The sequence below is a fragment of the Notolabrus celidotus genome, chromosome 18 (assembly GCF_009762535.1).
Source record: "Notolabrus celidotus isolate fNotCel1 chromosome 18, fNotCel1.pri, whole genome shotgun sequence".
Taxonomy (NCBI): Eukaryota; Metazoa; Chordata; class Actinopteri; order Labriformes; family Labridae; genus Notolabrus; species Notolabrus celidotus.
In genome coordinates this window covers 29,408,019-29,435,897 of record NC_048289.1, presented here as the reverse complement: position 1 = coordinate 29,435,897, position 27,879 = coordinate 29,408,019, and the positions used below count along the sequence as shown (strand labels likewise).

The following is a 27,879-nucleotide window of genomic DNA, read 5'->3' as shown; positions in this document are numbered from 1 at the left end:
ACTGGTTCAAAAACGACAGGTGTGTAATAATAACAGTATAAAAATAAATAATGTCCAAAAACAAATATTTAATGCAGGATAAAAATATTTCTGTAAAAGGTAAACAAATACCTCATGTGATCACATTACTTCCTGATTATGAAATCTGTAATCCTGTAAAGTACAGGCATATACTTAAAAACAATACAACACACAACTATAACCAAGGTGAGATTCGTTACTGATTTTATGTGCGTTCAAGTCTGTCCTCTGATTTTCATGAAGGTGTCATGTTCCGCTGCATCATGGGAAATGTAGGCGACTCTTTAACAATTCTGTCTTCTGCAGTGATATACACAAGAGGGAGCCACACTCTTCTCCTTATTTTTCTCTTTAATGTGGGGTGATTTAAAACAATTTTATTTATTAAGATATTATAGGGATTATAATCTTTACTGCTGTGCACTAATACAGTTTTTGGGGTCAGATATATAAACTACAAAAAACTACAACTATGCAAATGTGAAAACTGTACCGCTTTTGTGAAATTAAATTAAATATGAGAAACTGCAGCAGCCCTTATCTCTTTGACTTCCCTGAAAAAGGTCAGTGTAGTAAACGTAGAGATTTAATTATTTATCTTGGCTCATATATAACATTTGAAACACATTTGTTTTGTTTTTAACATTTTATTTTATTGAAATAATGAGTAAAAAGTGACACAATGGTATAATGTATCTCTTTAAGGTAAGTTGTGATCGACATTTTCTTTTAAATGAAGGAATTTTCACTCAAAATGCCCCACTTCGATGGTATACATCAGAGGTTCCCAAACTTTTCAGCCCGCGACCCCCAAAATATTGTTGCCAAAGTCTTGTGACCCCCACTGTCCCTCAAAGTGATTTAATGTGGCTTCATTTAGCTGGTCTTCAGAAAATTAGCCTACCTATATGAGCATGTGACTGTGTTTCCAGTGCCGTTATGAATTAACCAAGCGGCAACCTACGGTCTAAAAATATGAGTCCAATGCTGAAGTGCAAAAAACTGCAGTTCATCGAGGATTGGCTTGAGGCTGGCTGCGGAAGTACCGGAAACCACATACACACCAATTCAAAGAAGCCGATCTTTACAGCAGAAATAAACATGTTTACAGCCTGGTACAAAAGACAAGTGTAGTCTGGATAGCTCATTTCTCGATCAGCACATACTGTAGGGCGGTGGATTATTTTCTAATGAAGAAGATATTGAGATTCCGAGTCTTCCAATGAGAGGCACAGCTGACTTGATTGACAGGTGGGAACACTGTAGCTGTTGGCTAGGAGGCTCAAAGCCCGCCTCTTTACATCACAATTGCTCGACAGCAGCAATATGGCCGCCGCCGCCGCCGCCGCCGCCGATTGGCCTCAAAACAGCGCTCCAGAAACAGATGGGTGATGTCACGGATCCATATTTTATGCAGTCTATGGAATTAACCTGCTGCTACTGATGCTTTTGATAATTCACTGTTCACTAACCCTAAACTTCGGAGTCATCTGACAAAAAGGTTGGCAGAAAACTCATTACATTTTCTATTTTCATGGTTTTATTTCAAGGTTAGCTACTATTTTTGTCCATATTCTTTTACTATAATGGGTCAAATTTACTATTTTTAGATCATTTAAAAAAATAAGCATTCTGGAAGACATCTCAGGACCCTACATCTGTGTTTCGCGACCCCCCCAAGGGGTCCCTACCCACACTTTGGGAACCCATGGACTATACATTAAACTCTGATTAAACTGCAGGTGCACCTGTTAATCATCCTCTCCCAGCCTTGAAACAAGAACCAATCAGAGAACAGAACTCTCACAGCGCTTTCCTCTGATTGGCTGGATCCAAAAAGGGGGCGTTTCATCTGAAAAGCCCACGCGCGTGTAGTGCCTCCACTTCCTTCATGTTTACATTTATAAGGAAACGATTCTCCGTCATTTAAAGACTTCAAACCTCACGGAAAACAACAACAAGGGCTGAAAAAGGTCGAGCTGCTCGTGCTTCTGGTCTCTAACAAAGAAGGGATCATTATCTCGAGGTAAAGGAAGATTAAAGGAGGTTTTTACATCTTTTAAAAGAAAACTCGAGAAGTCAGCATTCCGTTACCATAGAAACAGCACTGTACTTATAGCATGTAAGCTAGCTCTGAAATAGGATGCTAGCAGCGACGTTAAGCTTCATTTCATGTTAAAACTTCAGATATCTGACAAACCTACATGTTCACACAGGGTCTCTTATTTTAGAGCTTTACTCTTTGACATGTGGAGGTTAAATAAGTCACCTTTTCTCTTCTATGTGGATGAAACGTGTCCAGATGTGCTTCTTTATTTCAGGATAGAAGGTAAGTCTTGTGTTATATAAAGAAGAATGTAAAAGCAGAGGTAGAAAAAACGTCAAGTAAAGTGAAAGCACATGAGTTTTATCAGGTTAACGTTGTTATAATGCAGATACAGTAGACTTATAGTGGTTTGGGAGTCAAAGTAAAGCTAATTTGACTGTTTTTACTGTGTTTAGTTTGTTGGATAATAACAATAATGACAATTGTTTAATAATCATATATATTAGATCAGTATTATATCAATGTTTTCCAAGGTAGAAACAACTCTGTAGTTTGCAAAATGTTTGACAGACTCGAGTCGGATTACTTATTCCTTATCATCAGGCAAAACTGTCTTCATCAGAGTACAAAGTTATCAGCAGAACAAGAACTTATATAAGGTAGCCCTGAAGTGCAAAACACTACGGCAAATCAGAAAACACTACAACATTAACGAAGAAGAAGTAGGTAACCTCTGGGGACATGACTCGTCGCTTCTTCCGGTTTGGTTAATGTCGTAGTGTTTTCTGATTTGTCGTAGTGTTTTCTGAATTGCCGTTGTGATTTGCACTTCAGGGCCACCGTACTTATCCCATCCTCAACCCTTCCAAGGAGTGCCACCTGACAATGTATACACAAAGTTGATTATTTCAGCTCATCAAAAATAATCTCTCTCTATTCTCCATCTCCATTAACCACAGTTTGAGTGTACAGTATGTGCTTCTTTCTTCTTCCAAATCAGGAGGATCAGTTTCTTAGCGCTGAGCAGACATTGTTGAGCGACTTGGAGATTCCTGAGCCCTTCTGACACCCTAAAGATAATCAATATGTGATCATGTTTCATCTCAACCCTGAGAACTTTTGAAAGAAAATTAAAGATTCCAATCCAGAGATTCTGCACGCTGGGACAGCGAGGCATAGCTGTGTATTCAAGACAAGGGGACTCAAACACGGTAACATGTAAAGGTCGGTGTTGAGGCGAAATTTAAAAGAGTCACAGGAGGGGGTGCAGACCTGATTGAGGCTGCTCCACAACTGAGGGGCCTTGTTAGAGGATCTTAGAGGCCTGGTGGTTGCATAAGAGCTCAGGGTGTCAGTTATCTAGGAAGGGGCCAGGTTGGGCTTTAGGAACACATAACACAACCTTTAAGGTACTCCTGCAAATTGGAAAACAGTGAAGAGAATGAGACGGTGATCCCTCTTCCTGGAACCAGTCAGTCAGTTAACCTGTCAATTAGCCAGCCTGTCAGTCAGTCAGTCTGGCTGCATGCAGAACAGGGACAACTGACTGATCCCAGCATATAGGGAGCTAAAATATTCGAGCCAGGAAGAGAAAAGTATGGATCACTTTTCAAAGTCATTCATAAAAAGGATGGGTTTTAACTATAGCCTGTACTGAGGTTGCCGCTTGGTTTTAACTTTGAAATCAGACTTAGCTGAAAGAAACTCTTTTCACAACTTCTTTCACTTGGGAGTCAATATAAGAGCAAGGTCGAACGTAAATCCAAGGTTTAGAGCAGATGGTTTGATGTAAGTTGACAGGGGACCGAAGTTATTAAAGAAAAGTATCTTACTTATTTGGTTTAATGGTGAGGTATAGTTGTGTGTTGTCAGCATAGCAGTGGTATGAAATTTTGACCTGGTGGGAGCCTGTAGATGGACAAGAGAACAGGACCCAGGATGGAGCCTTGTGGAACCCCCTCATCTTAAATTAGCTGGTGAAGACATGGAGTTGGAGATGTCTACTGAAAAAGACCTGTTTGTTAGAGATACAGACTTTATTCATATGTTATCAGAATGATAAACTGCTGATCATATCGAGCAGAATTTGATGTCACTCCCAATTCATTTAGAAGAATTGCACTTCCAGGTTTTAAAAGCTGTGCTAAACTTTCCCACAAAGCTCGTTCTCTTTAAATAACATGAGAGACTTTTAGTTTTCTGCTCTAAATAAAAGCATGAGCACATAATCTTTCCCCACTCACATCTAATGTCTCCATAAAAAGACACCACTGTGACATTAAATTATAATTGCATTGCTCTGTAATTGTATGAGAGCTCATGTTGCTCATGTAGCTCTCTCTCTCTCTCTCCCTCTCAAACTAACATTCTGCCATGTGTTCAATAATTAAATTCAGTCACTGATATCAATACTGGGAGATTAGTAGGTGATCTTTAAAGCATTATAAGGACAACAAAGGATGGATAAGTGTGTGTGGTGGAGTGTAGGGTGTTAACTTGTGATTAATTCATGTTGATTTAATGTTGATTAGTCATCGTCCAACCCGTTATAATTCAATCTTCTGATACCTTTCTGTTTTGACAGGTGTCTGTCTTGACCAGCATTCCCCCTCCTGCCAATCCTCCATTTTTAATGTCTGCAGTCGACGGCTGAGCTCCAACTGCGGATACTCTGTTTCAAGTTGGCTCAGACGATAGATGTCCAACCTGTTCACTTACACCACATAATGCTTTTCAGCACTGATTTAAATTTAACAACAGGAGGTGTTGAAACACACTTCTCCTATTTCTGCTAACAAATATCCAGGATTATCCCTCTCTGCCCGCTCCCCACTGAGGTCCACCGCTCATTTTCTCTCCATCATGTCAGGAGGGATCAGGTGTTTTGTCCCCTCACCTTCTAATTGGTCACCAGATCCACCGCTGGGCCCGCTGCTCCAGTGTGTGTAAGTCAATCTGAACTGGGCCATTCTCGTGTTGATACAAATCTTCTCCTTTTGTTTTTTCCAGAAGCAGACGGCGCTGGAGGGCAGGTTGTGTCTCGTCGTTTTGTCTGCTGAGGAGTGTGACAGCGTCTTAAAGGGCTCTTGAGACCGAGATTGGTGCTTTGAAGAGGCGACAAGGAAGTGACTTACGGGGGGGAACACTGTGGACACGGATGTGGGACTAACAAAGCGGGTGAGTGAGAGCAGGTACTCAAACGAAGACTTAAAACTTCACTGAAAATAACTTTTGCTGCAGACTTTTATGGTAGTTGAAATAGTCGGTGTGCCACTTTAAAAATGTATTTCTCTAAGAGTATAATTTGTGCACATCATTCATGTCGATGTGTACTTAAGAATGAGAGCAAGCCTTAAAAATGAGCACAAAATTAAATCACCAGTCTGCTTTGATTCTTGCTCAGTTTATTTGATGCTCATTTGACTGCAAGCGAGAAACTTAATCAACAGAAAATTAGCTCATGGGGATTTTGATCATACATTTTTTGGACTATGTTCAGGGGCTTTTATGCCTTCATTAAGAGGAGAGGACAGTGGATAGAGTGGGGAATAAGTGGAAAGGGGCAGAGGCTGAGAGTCAATCCCTGGGCCAACACTTTAGAGGACTATTGCCTCTGCACATGGAGCACACGACTTACCACCGAGCAAAGAAAATAAACAATACATTTAAAGAATTAAAGAAATAATTGAAAGCAGCCAAATGTGAAAAGAATTGCAAGTCTCTCTGTTGCATTTAAATTAAATTAAAAGCTTACTGGATGTTTGCACGAGACAACACACTTCAGGCAATGGAGACATATAATTAGTTCTTTTTTAATGCACTTTTACATAATAAACCACAATAATTTAAAGGTGAGTGTTCACATGTGAAAGGCAGTATGCTGTGCCCAAGCTACAGGTGCAAGTGGACCACTTGTAACAGTTTTCTTATACAGATTTTTAATATTTGGCTTACAATAATTCACTTGAATGCACTTAAAATCAGTGCATCAGACACATTTTAAAGAAATGATATCAGTGTTTAGCATCACACCTTATTTGAAATCAAACAAGACAACAGTTAGTTCCTTTACGTGTCAAGAAGCAGTTTGAAGTCATGACACTGAGCTCTTAACGACGTCCAGCGATTGTTCCCTGAAGACAGGTAACACAAAGGCGTTATTCGTGTACCTGTTGTTGTCGCACACTGACGGAGACCTACAAAGAAATCCTTACAGAACTGTAACCCGACCCGGGGCTGAGGTCAGCGAGGCGTCTCGGCCCGATGTAAAGCTCACAGTTCAGGGTCAGGATTATCCAGATCGTTGGATCAGAATACCGTTACCTAGCACCCTAACCTCCCAGAGTCCAGCTGGGGTGTCCCTCCTTACTGCCACCACCAGCAACCTCCCAAGTGTTCTGTCAGGATTGTACTTGACTTGAACTCACCTTCACCTCGTAAGACACCAGATAGGAGGTAGAGGTGAACAGCTGAGACGCTGCTGCGAGGGTTGCCGGCTGATGTGCTCAGGTCAGAGCGCAGACGGACATTAACAGGAGAGATGGAGCTAAACAGATCTAACTTTACTTCTATGAACTTCAATGGAAGCGTAGATATAATGACGGCATTGTATCAGCCACTATTAAATGAACTCTACAAACACTTTCATTGATATTTATTGTTCCCTGTCGATCCCAATTTAGAATCCAGTGCCACCATGAGGTTGACAAACCTAGTTTAGAGTTAAATGTCTGAATGAGAATTTGATTTAATCCTGGTACACATTTTTGTGCCCTTCAGGATAATTCTGGTGACTTTAATGTACTTTATTATCCACTGTCATAAGGCCCTGACACAACCCACTTTTAAAAATCTGAACTGTCCCTTTAATTTAGTCCCATTATCAGGTCAACATTTCACTTGGTTCGATATTTGAGCCATGAACAAAAACCTGTAGATCCTGTATGATGTTTCAACTCACCTTAGCTGTACTTGATGTGCAGTGCAAATCCACAAACGTTGGCATGCTAACATGCTACAGTGGTGAGTATTACCGTACTGCAAATTGAAGCTCCTGTTCAGAGTAATTAAGTAGTTATGGAAAAGACTGAAATGAACACTGACGCTTATCTATGACATACAGAAGCAAATTAGATCATCAGCAAACGGAATAAAATGTCTAAATTGTCATTTTTAACGCCTGTAGCTGCTGCAAGGGGGTAGGTGTCGAGATGAGGAGATTAACTGTATGATTAAGAAAACCCTTATTTATTTTTAATGCAGAAAATATTCATGATGAGCGATACAGTTGACTGTTAAAAGAAAGCCAAATGTCAGAAACACATGTACAGGACATAATCAGTTTGTCCGCAGGGGGCTCCAAAATCATCAAAAACCAAAAGTTCCTCACAGGAGCTTTAAATGCTTCTCTCTCTTCGCCTAACTTCTATCTGGAAGTATTTACCAAGCGGCAACCTCCGGTCTCAAAATATGAAGCCCATGCTGAGGTGTTATAAACTGCAGTTCATCAAGCATCCACTTGAGGCTGGCTGCAGAAACACAGGAAACCTCATATACACCCATTCAAAGAAGACGATCTCTACAGCAGAAATAAACATGTTTACAGCCTGGTTCAAAAAACAGTTTAGGTCTGAAGAGCTCATTTCTATATCGGCACACATTGTACGGGGGGTGCATTTTTTTATAACTCTGTATTTTTGAAGATATTAAACTTGCAAGTTTTGCCCATATAAGGGCAGAGCTGATTTGAGTGACAGGCTGGAACACTGCAGCTGTTGGCGAGGAGACTCAAAGCCCGCCTCTTTACTTCACACTAGCTTGGACAAGTTTGGTTAGGAGACCTTATTTAATCTTCTCTTATTAATGAGAGTGCACTTCACTCGAGATGAAACGCCGCAGACTCTCTGGTGTGCTCACAATTTATAAATGCTTTAAGACGCTCCAGGGAGAGTTGGAATAAGGGATGATTTATGGGTGGTGTTGAGAGTAACACTACGCTATACTGAAGACATGTTGTTCTGTGACATGTCACAAGTAGATATAGAGCATGAGGGGAGGTGTGTTATTAATCATGGGCTGTATAGATGGAGGACACTGAACAAACCTACTTAAATTCAAACCCTAAAGGATGAGAAGGCCGAGTTATTTCCTCCTCTGCATCAACAGTTTGTAAAGTAATATAATTTAATCTCTGATCATCGTGAGCATTAATTCCCCCTCCCTATTGTTGCATTATTTGTATCCGTGCTGCCACAATAACTCTTGAACGCGGCTGTGCGACAGAGTGCTGACAGCCGGAGCACTCACCTGATGAGAGAGATGGAAACAGAAACATGAGTCCATGCGAGCGCTATCAGCGAGTACTTGGCTCCGTTTGATTGAGTTTCACCGTGAGGCTGTGAGCACTTTCCATTCAACATTTTAACAACACAGAAAAAGCATTGAACGTGTGTATCATAAGATTTAAGCGTTTGTTTGTTTGTTTGTGTTGTGCTTATCCAGGATGGGTCTACCTGTGGACAGCCCGGAAAGGAAGGATGAAGCGCTTAAATATGAGCAGCACAGAGAGGGCGAGGGGGGAGAGAGCCAAAGTGAAGCCTGCATCCGAACCCAGGCGCCCATCAACCTAAAGAAGAGGAGGAAAGGCAAGAAGAGGTACTTTACTGCTGGATCTCCTCCATTTGCACTCCTGCAGTCATTTCCCACTGCAGGTACATTATGTCTAAGCACCCTGACAGTTATGATTTTATAACTTTGTCCTGGAGGCTCTTAAGTTTTTCTTTCCTCGCTCGTCCTCATCATTCTGAACGGGGGAATGGGCGGATAATGGGGCATTTGTGGGACCTCGCAGCAAAGCAGAAGTCTGTCCTTCTCTCTGTCTCTCTTCTCTTCCAGATGACTGTGGATCAACCTCACTAACTGCAAATATGAGAGCGGTACGTCATGGACAAAAGATAACAAATCATAAATATCAATTTTTCTGTCATTTATTAGAAGGTCCTGTATCAATCTGTACTTTAGTCCTGTATAATGACTTCTTAGAGTGCAGAATAGACCAGAGGAAGCAATATATAATCTATGTGGCCAAAAATATGTGGACACTCTGGTCCATGAGTATTTCACAGTGTGGACAAGGTGCAGCCTCTTATTGGGCGCCATTTGTAAAGCGATACACCCCATAATACAGATATCCAAACCCTAGTCTGTCAGTTCTGACTCCTACGGGTTATAGACGGACTGCCCGTCGAAAAAATGTTGGATAAGCAGTTTTGAGGCCTTTAAGAGATTTCACAACACTCAGAGACAGAACTGACCCAGTCTATGGTACGGACAAGCTAAGCTGCTATTGTTATATCTGTTTCACTTTATGAAGCTTTTATTTTGGTATTTCCGCTAGGCTGCAATGTGAATTTGCATATTAGCTAAATACTTAGGATTGCAGAGCAACATTTAACATTTAGATTTAACATTAAACAATAAGATTTAACAATCAATTTATTTTATTTAACATTTAATGTTTAGATTTTAAATTTAATGTTTATATTTGTATTAAACATTACATTTGACATTTAAAATTTATGTTTATATTTAACATTTAGCTTTTAAATTTAACATTTAACGTTTATATTTTACATTTAATGTTTTTATTTGTATTTAACATTTAACATTCAATTTATATTTTACATTTATATTGGACATTTAACATTTATACTTCTATTTAACATTACATTTAACATTTAACGTTTATATTTTACATTTAATGTTTTCATTTGTATTTAACATTTAACATTCAATTTATATTTTACATTTATATTGGACATTTAACATTTATACTTCTATTTAACATTACATTTAACATTTAACATTTAATTTAGAGTTAAAAATGTATTTAACATTTAAAATTTAGATTTATATCTAACATTTCTATTTAAAATTTAACGTTTATATTTATATTTAACATTTATACTTATATTTAACATTACATTTAACATTTAATTTATATTTAACATTTAGATTTATATCTAACAATCATATTGAACATTTATATTTAACATTTAACATTTATATTTGACATTTAACATTTATATTTAACATTTAACATTTATATTTATATTTAGCATTTGACATTTATATTTAACATTTAACGTTTATATTTTACATTTAATGTTTTTATTTGTATTTAACATTTAACATTCAATTTATATTTTACATTTATATTGGACATTTAACATTTATACTTCTATTTAACATTACATTTCACATTTAACATTTAATTTAGAATTAAAAATGTATTTAACATTTAAAATTTAGATTTATATCTAACATTTCTATTTAAAATTTAACGTTTATATTTATATTTAACATTTATACTTATATTTAACATTACATTTAACATTTAATTTATATTTAACATTTAGATTTATATCTAACATTCATATTGAACATTTATATTTAACATTTAACATTTATATTTAACATTTAACATTTATATTTAACATTTAACATTTATATTTATATTTAGCATTTGACATTTATATTTAACATTTAACGTTTATATTTTACATTTAATGTTTTTATTTGTATTTAACATTTAACATTCAATTTATATTTTGCATTTATATTGGACATTTAACATTTATACTTCTATTTAACATTACATTTAACATTTAACATTTAATTTAGAATTAAAAATGTATTTAACATTTCAAATTTAGATTTATATCTAACATTTCTATTTAAAATTTAACGTTTATATTTATATTTAACATTTATACTTATATTTAACATTACATTTAACATTTAATTTATATTTAACATTTAGATTTATATCTAACATTCATATTGAACATTTATATTTAACATTTAACATTTATATTTAACATTTAACATTTATATTTAACATTTAACATTTATATTTAACATTTAACATTTATATTTATATTTAACATTAAAAATGTATATTTATATTGAGAATTCAGGTTTAACAGTGATTGTAACTTAAATATATTTTTCTCAACAAAATTAAATGTGAAGAAGATCTCACATTTTGCTCTAAATTTAATAAAAAAGTGACTTTTAAAAATTCTTGCTAAGTTTTGCAGCTGAACCTTGAGAATTGCTGCTGTTATTTTCAGTGTGCACAACTTTACAAACGGCGCCCCACAGCCTCTTGAGGATACGAGGCGAGGGTTTCAGAGAGAGAAATAAAAAGCTAAAAAGACAACAACACAACACAACTCACCAACAGGTGTGTTTGAGGACAAGCTGAGCGTTCCATAGTTTAGATGCTACAGCCTCAGAAACTTGATTGCAGTGACATTAAAAACATAACGAGAGGAACTGTCTCACTCTTGGCGTCAAGTTTTATACGTTTGGACAAAATCATTATCACGACATTTGAATGCTCTGCAGAGGATTTTAGTTATGAGCATTAAAACAGGAGAAGGCCTCTCGACATGAAGCTGCGTGGCTGTGCAAATCTGCAGGCTGCTGCAGGTGTGCATGAGGAGATGACACTCTGTATACATCAACAAACATCAGCTGATGCTTTCGTATCTGAATGGGAGATGATCCCTGCAGCAACATTCAACGACAGGTGGAAACACTGAAACCTGGAGAGAGGAGGCCCACATGATTTAAGAGCCTTTTTACAATCACACACACACGAGTGAAATATCAGAGTGTTTGCATACTTTTGGCCATTTAGTGTATTTAAAAAGGATGGTATTGATTATTGTAGTTGGTAAAAATGATGTTTTGATTTGTCGTGTCAGTGCGCCGTGCTGCTCGCAGGTACGGCCTCAGGGAGGCGATGGAGAGCGAGGACTGGACTCTTTTCTGGACGGACTGCTCGGTGTCTTTAGACCGTGTTAAGGACATGAAGCGTTACCAGGTATTCCACTCAATTTACCCACAAAAACATTCTTCTCATCATCATAGAAGACTAATTAAGCCGGAATCAGATATACAAATGAAACTGAAATTGAAGCGCGTGGGACTGGTGATTCTGCTCCGTCTATTTGTTTTATCCTGAGCTGTGATTTAAATTCTTCTGCTCAATATGCCCGCTCACCTACTAATACAAAATGTAGATTTCCAATGAGATTAGGAGACGGGGGGGGAGTGTCTTCAGGGCACAGTATTCACCGCTCATAACAGTTCCTCAGCTCAGGTAATCAGTTTGTAATGTTTTGGGGTAATTCAGAGCAGGGACTGTTCAATTCCTCTCTGAAGGAATAACTGTGATCAGTTGATTCAGTCATATCTCACTTTGACTGCTTTATAAAAACACACACACTGTGGCGACACTCCTCATACACTCACAGATCACTCCCCTCTCTGCGTGTGCCGCTTGTGTCTTTGCAGAAAATAAACCATTTCCCGGGGATGAACGAGATCTGCCGCAAAGACTCGCTGGCGAGAAACATGAACCGCATGCTCAAGCTGTTCCCCAAAGACTACAATATCTTCCCCAGAACGTGGTGCCTTCCTGCAGAGTCAGTGTGCACCTCTCCCATTCCAGTTTACCTTTATTTTTGTTTCTCTGATTAGTCTTTAAGTGCTGATTTCTTCTCCCATCATGTTTTGCAGTTACAGCGACTTCCAAGTTTTCACCAGGGCCAAAAAAGGGAAGACTTACATCTGTAAGCCCGACACCGGCTGCCAAGGCAAAGGCATCTTCATCACTAAATCCAGTAAAGACATCCAGCCTGGAGAACATATGATCTGCCAGGCTTACATCACAAAGGTGAGAGACTATTAAAAACACACACCTGTGATTGTTTCTGAAAACATGCTCTAAGTTCATCCTGTGTTCATCCTCTCCCCAGCCTTTGATTCTGGACGGATACAAGTTCGACTTGCGTATCTACGTGCTGGTGACGTCGTGTGATCCGTTCAGCATATTCATGTTCAAGGAGGGACTGGCTCGCTTCTGCACCACCAAATACACCGAACCGACACACGGGAATGTGGTGAGGAGTGACACTGATTTTTGGAGGTTCATGTTCACGGCTGCAGCTTTTTTAAAAGGAAGTGGAAGTGCTCAATCAATCAGAAACCTCCACAAGTCCAATCCTCAAAGCTCTTCTTTCCTCCTCTGGTCCTCCAAAGCGTATGGTCCCGACCCACACTTTGGGAAGCCCTGCTCCAAAGGGTTGTCATACCTGTGAAATTTCCTGAAGTGGAATTGTGGTTATAGCAAATAATCTGCACCCTTGAGATCGTTCATGCTTTGGGTGCAAAGATGTAATCATGACCAAGATAGTTACCCTGGTTTTATTCAAATAAAACACATCATAAAACCAGGGAGGTGCAACATTTGGAAAAACCGGTTTCCAGAACTCATGATGACTCGTGCTAATTCATATTTAAGTGCAGAAGCGGACTCTTAAAGGATCTATCATCAAAGTGTTGCAGGTTCGATCATCACAGTTCTGATTATAACATGCTGGTCATGTCTCTCTCCTTGCATTAGGATGACGTGTGCATGCATCTCACCAACTACTCCATCAACAAGAACAGTGAGAACTTCATCCGAGATGAAGACACAGGCAGCAAACGGTGACCCCATCGCCCCTGCTTCATGCTTCATCTTACAACACTCTTAAATTCTGCTCATCACATCTCACAGCTTGTTTTTATCTCGTCCTGCAGGAAGCTGTCGACCCTGAACAAACTCTTTGAGACCAACAGCTGCAACACGGACAAGCTGTGGAACGACATCGAGGACGTGATCATAAAGACTCTGATCTCGGCTCACCCCATCCTCAAACACAACTACCACACCTGCTTCCCCAACCACACCACCGGCAGCGCCTGCTTCGAGATCCTGGGCTTCGACGTGCTGCTGGATCACCGGCTCAGACCCTGGGTGCTTGAGGTAAGAAACCAGAAGTGCTGATATCAAGCATTCAGATTTAGGAAGGTGTATTTAAGTGTGTTTCATCAGAACATCTCTTCTACTGTATGTCCAGATTAATCAGATTATTCGTTTGTGTTCAGGTGAATCACTCCCCAAGTTTCACCACCGACTCACAGCTGGACCGCGAAGTCAAAGACGCTCTCCTCTACGACACTCTGGTCCTCATCAACCTGGGAGCCTGCGACCGCCGCAAGATCACCAAGGAGGAGAGACGCAGGGTGAAGGACAGGCTGCAGCAGAACAGCACCAGAGAGGCCAGGTAGGGTTCTGTCAGATACAAACGGCGTGCGGTTTTTTATTGCTAAGGTCACACTCCCTCACCCGACAGCTCTTTGTGTGCTCTGCCACCAGGACGGAGGAGCTGCGTCAGTGCCAGGCCGCCACGGTGGAGCAGATGGAGAGGTACGAGGCCAAACACCTGGGCGGCTTCAGGAGGATCTACCCCAGAGAGGGAGCAGAGAAATACGACAAGTACTTCAAACACAGCAGCTCGCTCTTCCAGGAGACGGCAGCGTCCAAGGCCAGAGAGGAGTGTGCCAGGTACCTGCTGTCCACACACAGAGCACAGGAAAGAGACCAGGCAGATCTGGTTCTGTGTAATGAAAAACACATCAAACATAAACATAACAAAAGGAGAGAGTCAGAATGAACTGAAGGTTTATCTGAAGAAGGAACCTTTAATTTACAATGTGTAGTCGAAAATATATATTCATTTATATTTTTAGTTTTGTGTTGGCTCAGAGGAACATCAGATAGAGGATTTTTATTAAGAGTGAGAAGAGCAACATCATTTCCTTTTGCTTTTTTTTAAAACAACCAGAACAATTTAATGTTTTATTGAGACTTAAAGACATTTATTGAGCAAAATACCAAATATTTACTTGTTTGAGGATTTAATTTAGGACGATTTTTCTTCTTTTATTCATCGTATTTCATCTTAAATCACACATCTTTTTGTTTCTGACTTCTTTCTTTGATATTTCAGTGTGTTGCCCTTCAATTTACTGGATAATTTCTCTCTTTACCTTTAAATAACCCAGCGAGGAAAGGTAGCAATAAACAAAATGCACGGTATCTATGATCTCTCTGTAATGAGGAGGTTATTTAGAGAAAGAAGGACGTGGTGTTTGGTATAAAAATGATAAAAATCCAATCACCCTCTCACTCAGAGTCACTCATGTTTCCTCTCTGTAAATGTTGAGCCTCTTAAGCAGAGCGTGTTCCACATCCACAGACAGGGCAGATAATCTTAAACCTCAGCTTCATATGTGAACTAATCAGGATTTAAAGGGAAGATACAGACTTTTGAAAACCAAATTCACAGGTGTGGCGTGTCTAAAAGCTGTTTTTATGTCTTATAAGTCACCTCATAATCTTTGTTTCCCCCTGCTAATCACGTGACAGAGCTTCATCTTGAAGACATGTTTCACTGATCATTAAGTCCTCTGTTTCCCTGGCTTCATTTCTGTTCCTGCTGTAGATGTCAAGAACTGTCACATAAGCAAGCAGATCCACAAAACAAAGTTGAAAATATATATTTATTTATATTTTTAGTTTCATGTTGGCTCAGAGAAACATCAGATCGAGGATCTTTATTAAGAGTGAGAAGAGCAACATCTTTTCCTTTCTTTTTTTTAAACAAACGGAACCATTTTCATGATTTATTGAGACTTAAAGACATTTTTAGTTCAAAATACCAAATATTTTCTGTTTTGATTATTTAATTTGTGAAGACTTTTCTTCTTATTGGACATATTAAACCACACATCTTTTCATTTCTGACTTCTGACTTTGTTTTTTCAGCTTGTTGCTCATCCATTTACTGAATAATTTCTCACTCTACCTTTAAACTAATCAGGATTTAAAGGGAAGATGCACACTTTTTAAAACCAAATTCACAGGTGTGTGTTTGAAAGCTGTTTGCATGTCAAGTCACCTCATAATCTTTGTTTCCCCCTGCTAATCATGTGGCAGAGCTTCATCTTGAAGACATGTTTCACCAAACATGAAGTCCTCTGTTTCCCCTTCTTCATTTCTGCTCCTGGTTTGTGACTTTGCATGTTTTTAAATCCTGCTGTAGATGTCAAGAATTATCACATTAACAAGCAGATCCACAAAAAAAAAAACGTAGAGTAGATTTTATGAAGTTTTCAGACATGTCTCAGTCAGAAAGTTGACATCACACAAGTAAAGATAAGACATCTTATGAACTTCTATCTTAAAAATCTAATTCAAGCCTTTTTAAGGAACGATGGGAGCCCTGATGTAAAAACATGAAGTGACTTACAGTAATATCTCATGTCCAGAAAATACATTTTTTTTATCAAATGAGCAACTTATCTAACAGAATCTCATTTTTTATAAGCTTTTCATATATTTTTGTGTCATGTCTTTATTGTTTAAGTGATCAAAGCGTTCAAATAGTGATGGGAAATCCAGCTCTGTTAGGTGATCCACTTCATTTGGCTCAACTCGGCTCTTCATCGCACCGTTTAAGGTTTTCTTAAACCTCCCCCTGCATCTGATTGGTTGCAGGACACACTTCAACTCAGCATTCAGTCAGTGCCTGAGTGGAGAGAAGGACGTCTTGTTATTCTGTCATGTGTTAAATAAAAACAACAAGAGGGAAAGAAAGGAAACCAGCTCTCTAACAGGAGCCGGATCTTATCGTTCATTACTTCAAACTAGAGCTGGAATAAATGTAGAAGGATGTATTCAACCAGGCAAGGCGATTTTAAGTGTTTCACACAAGATATTAAAACATCCTGACAGCTGGAGGAAGAAACACGTTAAAGGAAGACTCTGAGAATCATCCAAAATCAGAACAGGGGAAAGAAAAACAGCCCAGGTGATAAGGTTAAAACATAAGAGGACAGTTTGTATAAGTTTCTGTGTTTTCATGTGTTTTAGGCAACAGCTGCAGGAGCTGCGTCTGAAGCAGGAGCAGAAGGAGAGAGACATGAAGGGAGGCCGGAGAAAAGACCTGCAGGGGGAGACGGCGGGGGAGAGAGTCCTACCACAACGACCAGAGACGAAAACACAACCCCCCCTCCCGATCTCTGAGCCGTCCTCGGTGAGACTGAAGCTGCAGTGCCTCCATGTGTCCACAAGAGGGAGTCAAACAGCCTCTGCCCTGTGATGAATGGCTCATATTCCAGATGACCCCTTTAGAATAAATGTACTTTTAGACCATTTAAATAAAGGTATAATAATAATCCAGCAGATCAGTTTTATTTGCTCCCTCTCGTTTAAAATGAGAATATATTTTATTTTGCAGACGGGAGAAACAAACGGCGTTATCAAGGTTATTCACCGACAGTAATTGGTAATATATTGAACACAGCACAAACACTGAGGCAGTAAAAACAATTGAATCAAATGTCTCTCTGCAGCCGCCTCTGTCCGCCTCGCCAGTGGAACCTGAAGCTGCAGAAGTCCAGGAGGAGAAGCTGGAGGAAGTAGAGGTAGAGGAGGAAGAGGAGGAGGAGGAGGAGGAAGAGGAAGAGGAAGAGACAGACGAGGAGGAGCAGGAGCAGGAGCGGGTGGACGCGCTGCTCAGGAGGAAGAAGCTGTTGCAGGATCTGGGAATCGTGGACCAGGTCCACCAGCTGCTAAAGGGCCGGAGAGATGGAGGCGGAGGAGGGGGAGTCCTGCAGAACAACAGGGACGCCTGCAGACTCCAGCAGAGCAAACCGGCTCAACAGAGACCGCAGCAGACTAAGGTGAGACCAGAACCACAAGAGTCCACCTAAAGTCAGCTGGCGTGGACGCATCAACTGAAATAATCCTTGAAACGTTTGTTGTTGTGTTTAATCTCTGATTCCTGTTTTTATTTAGTACATGAAGATAATTTGACTCCCTCTTTGTGTTTCAGTTATACTCATTGACTCGGTTTACTCAGAGGATAAAGCCACAGCAGCCCTGCGCTCAGATCTCAAGAAAGGTACCGCAAAGACGACCCCGGGTCAACCAAAATAATCTGATAATTTAGAATCACCAAATCTGGATTATTTAAAGAAACATACAATGAAGGATTCTCTAAAAGAATTATGTTGTGATTTGAAATGTCCAAATTTGTGTTTTATTCTTCCACCAAAGCATGCCGTCAAAATTTAGTGATCTTAAATTTATCTGGGACAAAAGGATAATCATTTTAAAAACTGTATAAATTGTAAAGAAAAGGAGTCAAAATTCAAATCTGCACATTTCCTTATTTAATCTGAATTAAATACCTTTACCTTTAATTCACACCTTTATTAGGTTTGTTAGAAAATGTAATTTAACTGGTTAATCTGGCAGTTTGTGTTTTAAAATCAAAAACAATTTTCAAAAATGTGTTCTAATTTTGCAAAGTTTTTCTAATTTTGGAAGACATTAAATTTACTTTAATGCATTAAAGGACACCAGCAAATTCACATTTTAAAGACATAACATTACAAACATTTCGCTTAAAAAAATACTTTAATTATTAATAATTTATTAAAATAATGGCATTTTTTATTCTTTTTTTGAAGAGTAATACATGAGGCAACTTTTAGTTTTAGTTTTAATTTCAACACCTAAATATTATTCAGGATCTTTTTTGCTACAAAAAAAATAGTGGAGTTAATTTGTGGTTCTTTCAGAGGCAGCAGTGCATCCTTAAAACTCTGCAGCCATCAAATTCACAAGTACTCATGTTTGAATTTAGATTCACGTCCAACAGCTTCCTTTATTTATTCAAAATGTAAAATCTAAAAGACAAACTGTTGAATCTTGAAATGAACATCAGAGACTCAGCCTCTGAACGTCACTGATAACCTGCATCTTATTAAATAAACCACCAAGCAGAATTAAACACACACGTTGTCCCCGGCTGTGTCGCAGCACCTCCACTCCCACATGACTCAGCTGAGTGTTTGGCCCTCCGTGGACCAGAGGATCCTGAACGAGCCCGAGCCCGAGAGCCACCACAGACCCCCGGAGATACACCGGACCTGCAGCGCCCAGAGGATACAGTGGCCAGGTAAACACGCCTGAGCGCTCTGCATGCTGGGACTGAAGATACAAGGATGTTTTAACCTTTTCGTTTTTCTTTCAGGTTTTAAAAGCTTCACTTTTAGCTTTTCTTATTCAGCTGTAAAACATGTTTTTATGTTTAGCTTAAATGAATAAATAAATGTGTATATATTTTATTTCTTGAATGCTCTTTGTTCTGCTTTATTACAACAAATATTTGAAAAAGAAACAAAAGAAATGCAGTTTCAAGTTGTAGATGGAAATATTTAGATAGAGTACTTCAGTTTTTAGAGCGTCATTTTACTTAAAAAGGTTTTTCTATATATTTTGATTAAAAAGAAGTAGTATTGTTTTTTTTATCTTGTAAAAGTGGAGCAGGAATCTAACAAATAATAATCCCCATTAATACAGATAATAGTTTTTATTCTTATTGTCTGTCTGGTCTTGTTTTGCATCATCCCAGTTGTCTGATAATGTTTTATTTTGTAGAATAATCTTCCACAGAGTGTAAACATTTAAAAATAACATTAGCTTTAATTGAACCTCTCAGCCTGATTGTTTTGGGTCCAGTTGGTCTTCTCCCAGACGTCTCACTCTCCCTCTCTGTCCCCTCCTTGGCAGCCGGCAGCTCTCTGGCCGTGCGGCAGGACAGCAGGAGCAGCTCCCATGCCAATGCCTTCTCCCGTCCCGGCGCCCCGCTCGTAAACCACGTCCCTAAAGGAGGCCTTCGCTGCAGCGCCCTCACGTCCCACGACCCCGCCGCCCTGCAGGACCTAGCAGTCATCTCCAGCCGCGCCCCCATGGTCCGAAGGCCTGGCTTCTCTCACATCCTACGAACCTCCTCCCGCAGAAACCCCCAGCTCTGGAAAGGCCAGTGAGGAGTAGCAGGAGGAGCAGGAGGAGCAGGAGGAGGTCTGGATTTAAGCTGCTGCTAGACCTCCAGGGTGTGTGAGGAGACGTGGAGGTAGAGAGGCCTTAAAACTGTGAAAACACACAAACACACGTGCCTGTGATGAATGTTTGTACATTAATTTTATATCTGATTCCTGCAGTTTACGCTGCCTGCCACCATAAAACCTCCAGCTGACAAAGAAACACATCACGGCTTTTTAAATGTTTCATTCGCTGTGTGTCGCTCACATGTGAGATATCATCACACACACACCTCAACTAACAACAGAGTGCCAAAATAACTGCAGAACACACATAAACACCAGGAGAACTCCTCTTCTAACACACATCACCTCTAATAAAGTCACAGATTATCACACAGCATGGAGATGCTTTCATTCCAGATTAAACCCTGGATTTAAGATTAACTGAACATCATCGAGGCCTCCTGCTTCTTTCCTCAAGGAGATTTATTTTTCAGGTTTTTGTTTTTGCACTGATGTTAATAAATTATGTGTTTTAAATGTCATTTATTTTAAACTCTAACTCTTTTTTAATTTTGTTTTTTAATCAGGGATTTGTTCTTTTGCTTTTTTGGATTCTGCAGAAAAAAAACCTCATTATTGTGAATTTTATATTCACATATTTGAAGATCCTTTTTTTTATATTCAGGTTTATTTTTCTCTGCAGCTTGAATGTAAATTATGGTTTTATTTTGAAGCTTTCATTCAGATAATAAGGGTCGTAAAGTTTTACAACATCTCTGTATCCGGTTTCTTTGTTCCAGCTTCAAACTGGAAACAAAACGAGACGAAACTTTCAAACTCTGAGACGAGAATCCTTTAAAATCTGCAAAACATCACAAACACGAGCTGATGAATCCTTAAAGAAATAAATAAAGCTGTTTTTAATAATAAGATTAGAATCAGCTGCGTAATCATGTAAAATCACAGATGCTTCGTTAAAATAAGGAGCTGTAAATGTCTCATAAAGCGTCATCAGCTCTCCATAAAGGATTTAATGTTTTATATGAATCGAAAGAGATTTTAAAGAATATGATTCATGCAGTAAGGCCTCCGCCTGCAGAAAAAAACACAACAATTCAATAAAACTTTAAAAAACTGAAGAGGAGTCCTCAGGCCTGCAGAGAGAACACACCGCTTTGAATAAAAGGCCAAATCTGGATTATTCGAGTTTAATAATCTGGGAAAGATTAGAAACTACATCCAAATATGTTTTCCATGTTTAATAAATGTAAGCTTTATTCTTCCAGTCTGAAAATCCCCACAATAGGAACACCACGCTCTCGAGGTTCCCAAAGTTTGAGTCTTTAAGGAACAAAAAAAGGAGAAAGGGCGGATAAGGGGATTGTGTTGCGTTCAAGGAATTTATGGTTTTATTGCGTCTATATAAATGTCGGAAATCCTCCGTGGAAGTGGAAATCTGCAGCATTCAGAGTGAAAGAGGCTTTTCAAACAAAGCAAAACGGAAATTAGAAGAAAGAAATCACAAGACTTTGAAGACGGAGGAAGTTTTGAATAATTAATTGGAGCCTAGAAGTGACTCCGAGTTTCGTTTTGTCCTTAAAATCTTATTAAAAGAAAAGTTGGTGATTTTTTTTTCTCTCCCCTGAGGACTGAAATCACTCCGATGTGACTTCACTCTCCGGCCTGTGGTTTGATCAAATCCACCCTCACGCACTGAAGGAAATAATCCTCCATTTTGGGATCATAATCAGAAGCTTTTACGCAGAAATCCCTGAAGAAATCAGCTCAATCCTGTGCGTTTTTTAAATTAATCACAAAGGTGAGATGAATGTAAAAACAAAGATCACCTCAGGTTCAGGATTTAAGAGGAATTAAACTTCAATAATCTCCTTTAAGATCATTAACAGCTGGATTAGGCTCGAATTGACTTTAAGAAGCTTTTACGCAAAAATCCCTGAAGAAATCAGCTCGATCCTGTGCGTGTTTTAGATTTATCATAAAGGTGAGACACATTTAAAGAAACAGATCATCTCATGTTCAGGATTTAAGAGAATTTAAGCTTCAATAATCTCCTTTAAGATCATTAACAGCTGGATTAGGCTCTAGTTGACAGTAAGAAGCTGCACAGACCTTTGAGGCTGGATCAGAACCAGGTGCACATGACGCACAGAGTCCCCCCTCACACTCCCACACAATCCTCACACCGAACCCCCTTTTTAAAAAAAATGCTGCCTCACATTTAAACATTTCAGGCCGTGGATAAAATAAAGATGGCGATGGGAAAGCTTGTCTGAAGCACAGAAAGGAGGCTGTTTATGAAAATTTACAACTTTGCCATGGAAGTTTACGACTCGCGCGGCTCGGGGATTGGCTGCTGGCGGTCATGTGGACAGCAGGAATGGGAACTTATTTCCCATGAGGTTATATTGCAGCTGCTGTTTTTTCCCCGCTCATTCACTTAACACTAGTAACACTACCTTTTTCTTGCCTCTTTGTTTTTGCGCTCTTGTTTTGGGGACGTTTGGTTCTGTTTTCGTGCGTAATTTCAACCCAAAAATCGTGCGATGGAGCCCCCCACGCGCAGCCTCCTCTCTGTGTGCGCCATGTTAATGTAGCTGAAATGACTCTATGAGGGTGAAAAAATGAGGGATCATCACACTCCTGGATGCCGGGATTACTTTCAGGACATCACTTGTGCAAAGTGGGGAATTTGGAGGGGGAAAGCACCGAGAGGAGGAGAGAGCGACTTCTGCAGGAGTGGCACCCACACAGCGGATGATGGATTATCAACAAAGGTAAGGGCACCATGTTTCTAATATGCCGGGGATGAAGTCAGCACAAGTGCGGCTCTGCAGCTCTGTTTGTGGCTGGACTGTCACTGTAGGCCTGCTGTTTAGATTACAGAAAATAACACCATCAGTCCGAAAGAAAGGGAGATTATCCAGCATCCGAAGCCTCCTTTCTCCCTCCTGCGCGGTGTGACATGATCATTACCAGTTGCTGTTTAGTCTGTTTAACCCGTGAGATGCTGCAGCGCCTTCACATGAGGACAATAATCTGATTATAGAGTTAATAATTCAGAATAATCCATGTTTGAGGCCTACAGGATGATAATGTTGTTATATAATCAGGGCAGGCCAGACAGGCTCGACTCTGATGGTGATGATGTTGATGATGATGATGGACACACAGGGCCGAGGCTCGTGCTGAGGCATGCTTTTCTTTAAAAATCTTTAAAGTCTGCCTCCATGAGACTCTCTGATGGAGTTCACTTTATTCTCTGTGATTTTAAATCTGTGTTTTTAAGTGAAATCACACAAAGAGTTCTTTTAGTTTCATATTACGCGGCGATTCCTCCACAGCGCGCTGTCTCGCGTCTCTTTTATCCAAATATTTCACATTCTGCAAAAATATTTTTTCCTTTTTGGCTCATTTCTGATTCTACAAATTCCATTCTCACTAAAAATGACTTTGTGCAAACATTTGGATGTGTATTTGGTGCATCTTTGGGGTGTTTCCTGCCTCCTGTTTGTTGTTGCTGCTGCAGTCCTCCTGTGATATGAAATCTGTGGATGTTGTCTCGGTCAGAATCAGAGTGTTTGTTTCCAGATGTGAGCAGCAGCTGTTTTCAGCCTGCAGGGCTGCGGCCTGCTGCAGAGACTGATAACAGCTGTAAATCTCTCACTCACTGAAGACAAAGATTGAGGTTTTATTTGAAGTAAGGAGAGGATTTAAAATGTTTTGAGGAACTGGAAGGACTCAGATGCTGATGTTAGGCCTGCGTCCTTCACGCGCTGAATGTCAGGCGAGCGTAAAGATGGAAAACTGAAATAATCCGTTAGATTACAGAAAATATACTTGAAATATATTTGTTTTTAACTGTTTGAAAGCAAAAAATATATTTAAAAAAGATAGAAAATAGAAAAATCTGCATTATTCTGACAAAACGGCGCCATTTTCATCATATTTATTTATTTAATTATCAAGAAGACGACTTTTTAAAATGTTAAAGCTGATTTAAAATGTTGTTTTGGATTTTTTAGCCAAATTTAACATTTAATTTCACAAATTCTGAGTTTATTGCGCACGAAAATCTAAAAATATCCCAACGTCTGCTCATAAATTGCTGTAACCGCAGAGAACACTCTCTAATTATGGGCTATTTATAGTAATAACAACAAATATAATTAATTATTACAAGATTAAAACAATAACAAACAAAGTGAGATTAAACTGATGTTGTTCTCAGACAGCAGTGAGGGGTATTGATCTGCTTACAGTGACTGTGTGCTGATAGGTGCAGCCTCTCTCCACACACTCATACTCACGCTGTTTATTTCATTTTTAACGGGATGTTAGTTTCCATTGATCTCTGGTGATGAAGGTGTAGCAGAGGATGATGATGATGATCTGATTAGAAGCGCGTGTGAACCCTCCTTCCCTCTGCACGTCCTCGTGAACCTCAGGCGTCGACAATCAGGACGAGCTCGCACCTTGGAAAAAGAAGGAGACTGAACGTCAGAGTGCTCGTTTGTGTCTGTTTGAACTTCCTAATGAATAGAAAGTGATTCTTCTGATCAGCTGTTATTGGATTAGTTTATTGGTTTATTGAGTAAGGGGTGGAGGAGAAGGTTGGAGGTGGAGGTGGAGGTGGAGGTGGAGAGAGAGAGCGAAGGGAAGGAAAGGGGGAGATGTTTGCTGGTGTTTGTGCGTACATGGAGAAAATGCGCAAAGTGTTTGAACGTCATACAATGTTTGTTCTTTCTTTTTGTGCATGAAGTGTGTGTGCGTGTGTGTGTGTGTGTGTGAGAGAGAGAGGGAGAGAGAGAGGGAGTGTGAGAGGGAGAGAGAGAGTTGAATGAATGAATTTGCATGAAACCCAAAGTTTCCACAGAATCCTTCGTCCTGCATGTCCATTTATTTTCGATCATCTCTGAGAGTGTGTGCGTAAAACCCGAACAGGCTCGAGCGCTTCATTTCGATTCACCGGGGACCCCTGCGCGCAACAAGAGCCCCCCATGGGTGCAATAGTGCAAACACAGTCTGCGGTGATTGGCCAGAGGTTGATCAGATGGTACACTTCCCCTCTGTATTCAGTGGCACCTCGCAACCCCCCCCTTTCAGCAAAAACCAAATCTCGGATAAAGTAATGGCAAAACCACTTGGACTATAAAAGACAACAAATCATATTCCTCCGGAGTATATACACCCCGTTGTCCACCCAATGAGTTCCTATTTTGTTAACTCAACTTTTCCCGTGTCTCTACCGGGAGGACAGGACTCTCTCCTGGGTCAGATACCGTTATATTCCTCGGGATACACCGATCCGTTAAGACACTACTCCAACGCGGCCACATATGGAGCCGCCAACATGCAGGACAAGGTTTACCCTGCGTCCTACTACCAGCAGACTGGAGCAGCAGCCATCTACGGCCGAGCCGGAGGAGGAGCGCCCTGCGACTACAACCCGGTGGGGACTTTCTACAAGGACGCGGAGGGCTCGTGCGCTTTCTCGAGCCGCGACGACCAGCCTCTGTTTGTCACTCAGGAGCATCAGCAGCGCAAAGCGGAGTGCGCGGAGCAGGCTGTCAGCATGAGCAGCAGCCTCGACGACAAGTCCTCCACCCTGATCTACCCGTGGATGCAGAGGATGAACGCCTGCTCCGCCGGTGAGTACAGCTCTGCACGTTTTCTCTCTCTCTGTTGTTGTCACGTAAAGCCTGGAGGTAAAAAAGAGAGTCCCGCGCTGCGTGATGGAGTGAGCGTCCCGAGCCTCACAGAGTTCCCTGACAGCTCCTCCTCAGAGTCTCGCGCTCACACTGATTTTTAACTTTACGCACAGAAACACCAAATTAACTGAGAGTTAGTGAGTTTGAGATTCTCGTTAATGGATCTTTGTGCGCCTTCAGGGCTTCGGCTGCTTCATCATCATCATCATATACATACATACATGACCCGCACGCGCACTCACACGCACGCACACACGCACACTTGGCCTACATTACCCGAGCTTCAACTTAAAGCCCTCTATCTCTGGGACTCTTGTAAAAAAGGCTTTTTTGACGCTTTAGAGCGATGGTAAATATTCTCAAACTGCTCTGAGTGCAGATTAAATCTCCAGAATAAACACAAACACACCTTCATTTCATTTTTAATCTTTAATCTGATTATTTTCCTACAGTCTAACACCGACTGTACATCTTTACTGTAATGATATACAACACTATAGTGATCTCAGAGGGAGATTCACCACGAGGCCACTTTTACGCACAAAGCACTGTACACATTACAGACTATATCCTACTGTAGCCTCCATTAGTGACATCATTTAGGCCTTTTTAAGAAATATGATATATTTAAAGATCATAATAAAGTCACTTTAATGTGTAATATTAACATAATGAATAAATATTGTTGGAATGTTTTAAGAAACTATAAAATATATTCTTTAAAAAAGAATAACACCTCATGTGTGCCAAGGTGAGGCGTTTACGCACCATAGGAAGATGCAGTTATTGGAGAAATTTAAAAATATATGTTTGATAAAGCACTGTTAGTTATTATATAATATTTATACACAGCTAATGATATTATTTAAATGTTGTTTTGTTGAATATTTCAGTTAAATTTAAAGTATTTTGTATTTGTTGAGACACGCCTTCAGGTTTGAGGTGCACTGTCAGGTAGATTTCCTCATGCACGTTAGAAATGACTTCTTCTGAATACTGAATTATTAATCCATGATCTTTTAAATATTATTTTTCTTCCAGGTCCATTTGGAAACAGTGGCCGCAGGGGCCGACAGACCTACACCCGCTACCAGACTCTGGAGCTGGAGAAGGAGTTCCACTTTAACCGCTACCTGACCAGGAGGCGCCGGATAGAGATCTCTCACGCGCTGTGTCTGACGGAGAGACAGATCAAAATCTGGTTCCAGAACCGCAGGATGAAGTGGAAAAAGGAGAACAAACTCCTGAATCCCTCAAAGACAGCGGAGGAGGAGGAGGAGGAGCAGGCGGAGAAAAAGAGCTAAAAGGACACTGAAGAAAGAAAAGAAAAGAGAGAGGGGCACGTGGGTGTTTGTGTGCACACTCCTAAAATAAAGTGTATGATTTCTCTGTAGATAAAGTGCTGAATCCCATGTTAGAGATAGAGACTTCATTCCAGTCTGTGCACGGTGATAATGTCTGCATTAGGGTTTCAAATCTGTTTGTCTTTGTGCTCGTCTGTTGATTTTTGGGGACTATGCAAAAAAAAAAAAAGAAGAGAAAAATCCACCAAAATGTAAATACCTGAAAGTGTTTAGTTTTTGAAAATGTGTTACCTCATCTACTGACTTTACTTTGATTGTGTCTGTCCCCTCCTGACATTAAAAGAGGCTCAGTCCCTCTCTGGTGTTCATCTTGTGCTGTAGTTGTTCTATAATAATATTAATAATAATAATAATAAAGTTAGTGATAGGCTTGTTGTTTACAGCTGTGCCATCCACATTTGTACAGATGTTACATGTTATTTATTGTTGTTCACCTGTGTTCAAGGCACATCTGGATATTGTGTGCAATATTTTGTTTAGGAAATTGTACATAGAAATAAATAAAGGCTTTTTGATGGATATTGGGAAACTTGTGGTGTTTTTGTCCTGCTCAAGAAAACATTAATTTAACTTTAACTCTAATGAAACATGAAAATATGGAGCTTTAAGAGTCCAAATAAGCTCATAAGTGGAAATAAAATCAGTGTAAGGATTAAGATAATTTCCAGTTTGACGTTGGCCACCTCTGTGTTGATAAGTCTGTGTTCTGAGCTACCTGAGCCTTTTGTGGCCTACATTATCAGCATGTTACATAAATGATGGATGGCTCCTCGAGGGCCCGGCCCGTGCACTCCCTTCACCGTCCGGAAGATGGCGCTCTCTGCCTGCGCGGCTCTCGGGGGCGCAGCGGGGAGGCACCATTGACTGGAGCCTAACGACCATTATTTCGTCATCATTTGTAACCATGGAGCATGAATTA

At 39.8% G+C, this 27,879-nt stretch overlaps 2 protein-coding genes and 1 long non-coding RNA gene across 10 annotated transcripts in view; 2 read left to right on the top strand and 1 right to left on the bottom strand.

Moving 5' to 3' along the window:
• Positions 1-1,860: 1,860 nt before the first annotated feature.
• Positions 1,861-20,262, top strand: ttll6 (tubulin tyrosine ligase-like family, member 6). Of its 4 annotated transcripts, none has more exons than XM_034707719.1 (17): positions 1,861-2,047; positions 5,078-5,245; positions 8,570-8,722; positions 8,963-9,003; positions 11,842-11,960; positions 12,434-12,564; positions 12,659-12,815; positions 12,898-13,041; positions 13,545-13,630; positions 13,724-13,949; positions 14,072-14,250; positions 14,343-14,531; positions 16,902-17,064; positions 17,384-17,713; positions 17,866-17,934; positions 18,858-18,996; positions 19,611-20,262. In XM_034707719.1, the coding sequence occupies exons 5-17, from the start codon at positions 11,880-11,882 to the stop codon at positions 19,865-19,867; spliced, it is 2,151 nt and encodes a 716-aa protein (XP_034563610.1). In that variant the 5' UTR covers positions 1,861-2,047; positions 5,078-5,245; positions 8,570-8,722; positions 8,963-9,003; positions 11,842-11,879; the 3' UTR covers positions 19,868-20,262. The 4 variants fall into 4 exon arrangements, with proteins under 4 accessions (XP_034563610.1, XP_034563609.1, XP_034563611.1 ...); XM_034707718.1 differs by having other exon boundaries at positions 1,863-2,047; positions 8,966-9,003; XM_034707720.1 differs by having other exon boundaries at positions 1,864-2,047; positions 8,570-8,778.
• Positions 16,395-27,879, bottom strand: part of LOC117829928 — a 44,021-nt gene continuing 32,536 nt past the window's right edge. For 3 of the 4 annotated variants that reach the window (XR_004634712.1, XR_004634713.1, XR_004634710.1), the window contains 2 exons: positions 24,196-24,360; positions 19,498-19,970 (listed from right to left, as the gene is read on the bottom strand). This is a non-coding gene — a long non-coding RNA (uncharacterized LOC117829928). Of the gene's footprint in view, positions 16,558-19,497; positions 19,971-24,195; positions 24,361-27,879 lie in introns of those variants that run through there. The other variant, XR_004634711.1, reaches the window with a different exon arrangement.
• hoxb6b (homeobox B6b) lies at positions 22,267-27,461 on the top strand. 2 transcript variants are annotated; one of them, XM_034707744.1, is made up of 3 exons: positions 22,267-22,662; positions 25,146-25,536; positions 26,638-27,461. In XM_034707744.1, the coding sequence occupies exons 1-3, from the start codon at positions 22,510-22,512 to the stop codon at positions 26,898-26,900; spliced, it is 807 nt and encodes a 268-aa protein (XP_034563635.1). In that variant the 5' UTR covers positions 22,267-22,509; the 3' UTR covers positions 26,901-27,461. The 2 variants fall into 2 exon arrangements, with proteins under 2 accessions (XP_034563635.1, XP_034563636.1); XM_034707745.1 differs by lacking the exon at positions 22,267-22,662 and having other exon boundaries at positions 24,591-25,536.

Excerpts from the sequence above, each read along its gene's own strand:
- hoxb6b (XM_034707744.1), top strand. The coding sequence starts at position 22,510 with ATGAGGGATCATCACACTCCTGGATGCCGGGATTACTTTCAGGACATC. Across the intron at positions 22,663-25,145 it reads ATGATGGATTATCAACAAAG|GACTCTCTCCTGGGTCAGAT; the intron begins GTAAGGGCACCA and ends CCGGGAGGACAG. Across the intron at positions 25,537-26,637 it reads GATGAACGCCTGCTCCGCCG|GTCCATTTGGAAACAGTGGC; the intron begins GTGAGTACAGCT and ends TTTTTCTTCCAG.
- ttll6 (XM_034707718.1), top strand. The coding sequence starts at position 8,571 with ATGGGTCTACCTGTGGACAGCCCGGAAAGGAAGGATGAAGCGCTTAAA. Across the intron at positions 13,042-13,544 it reads AACCGACACACGGGAATGTG|GATGACGTGTGCATGCATCT; the intron begins GTGAGGAGTGAC and ends TCCTTGCATTAG. Across the intron at positions 14,251-14,342 it reads AACAGCACCAGAGAGGCCAG|GACGGAGGAGCTGCGTCAGT; the intron begins GTAGGGTTCTGT and ends CTCTGCCACCAG.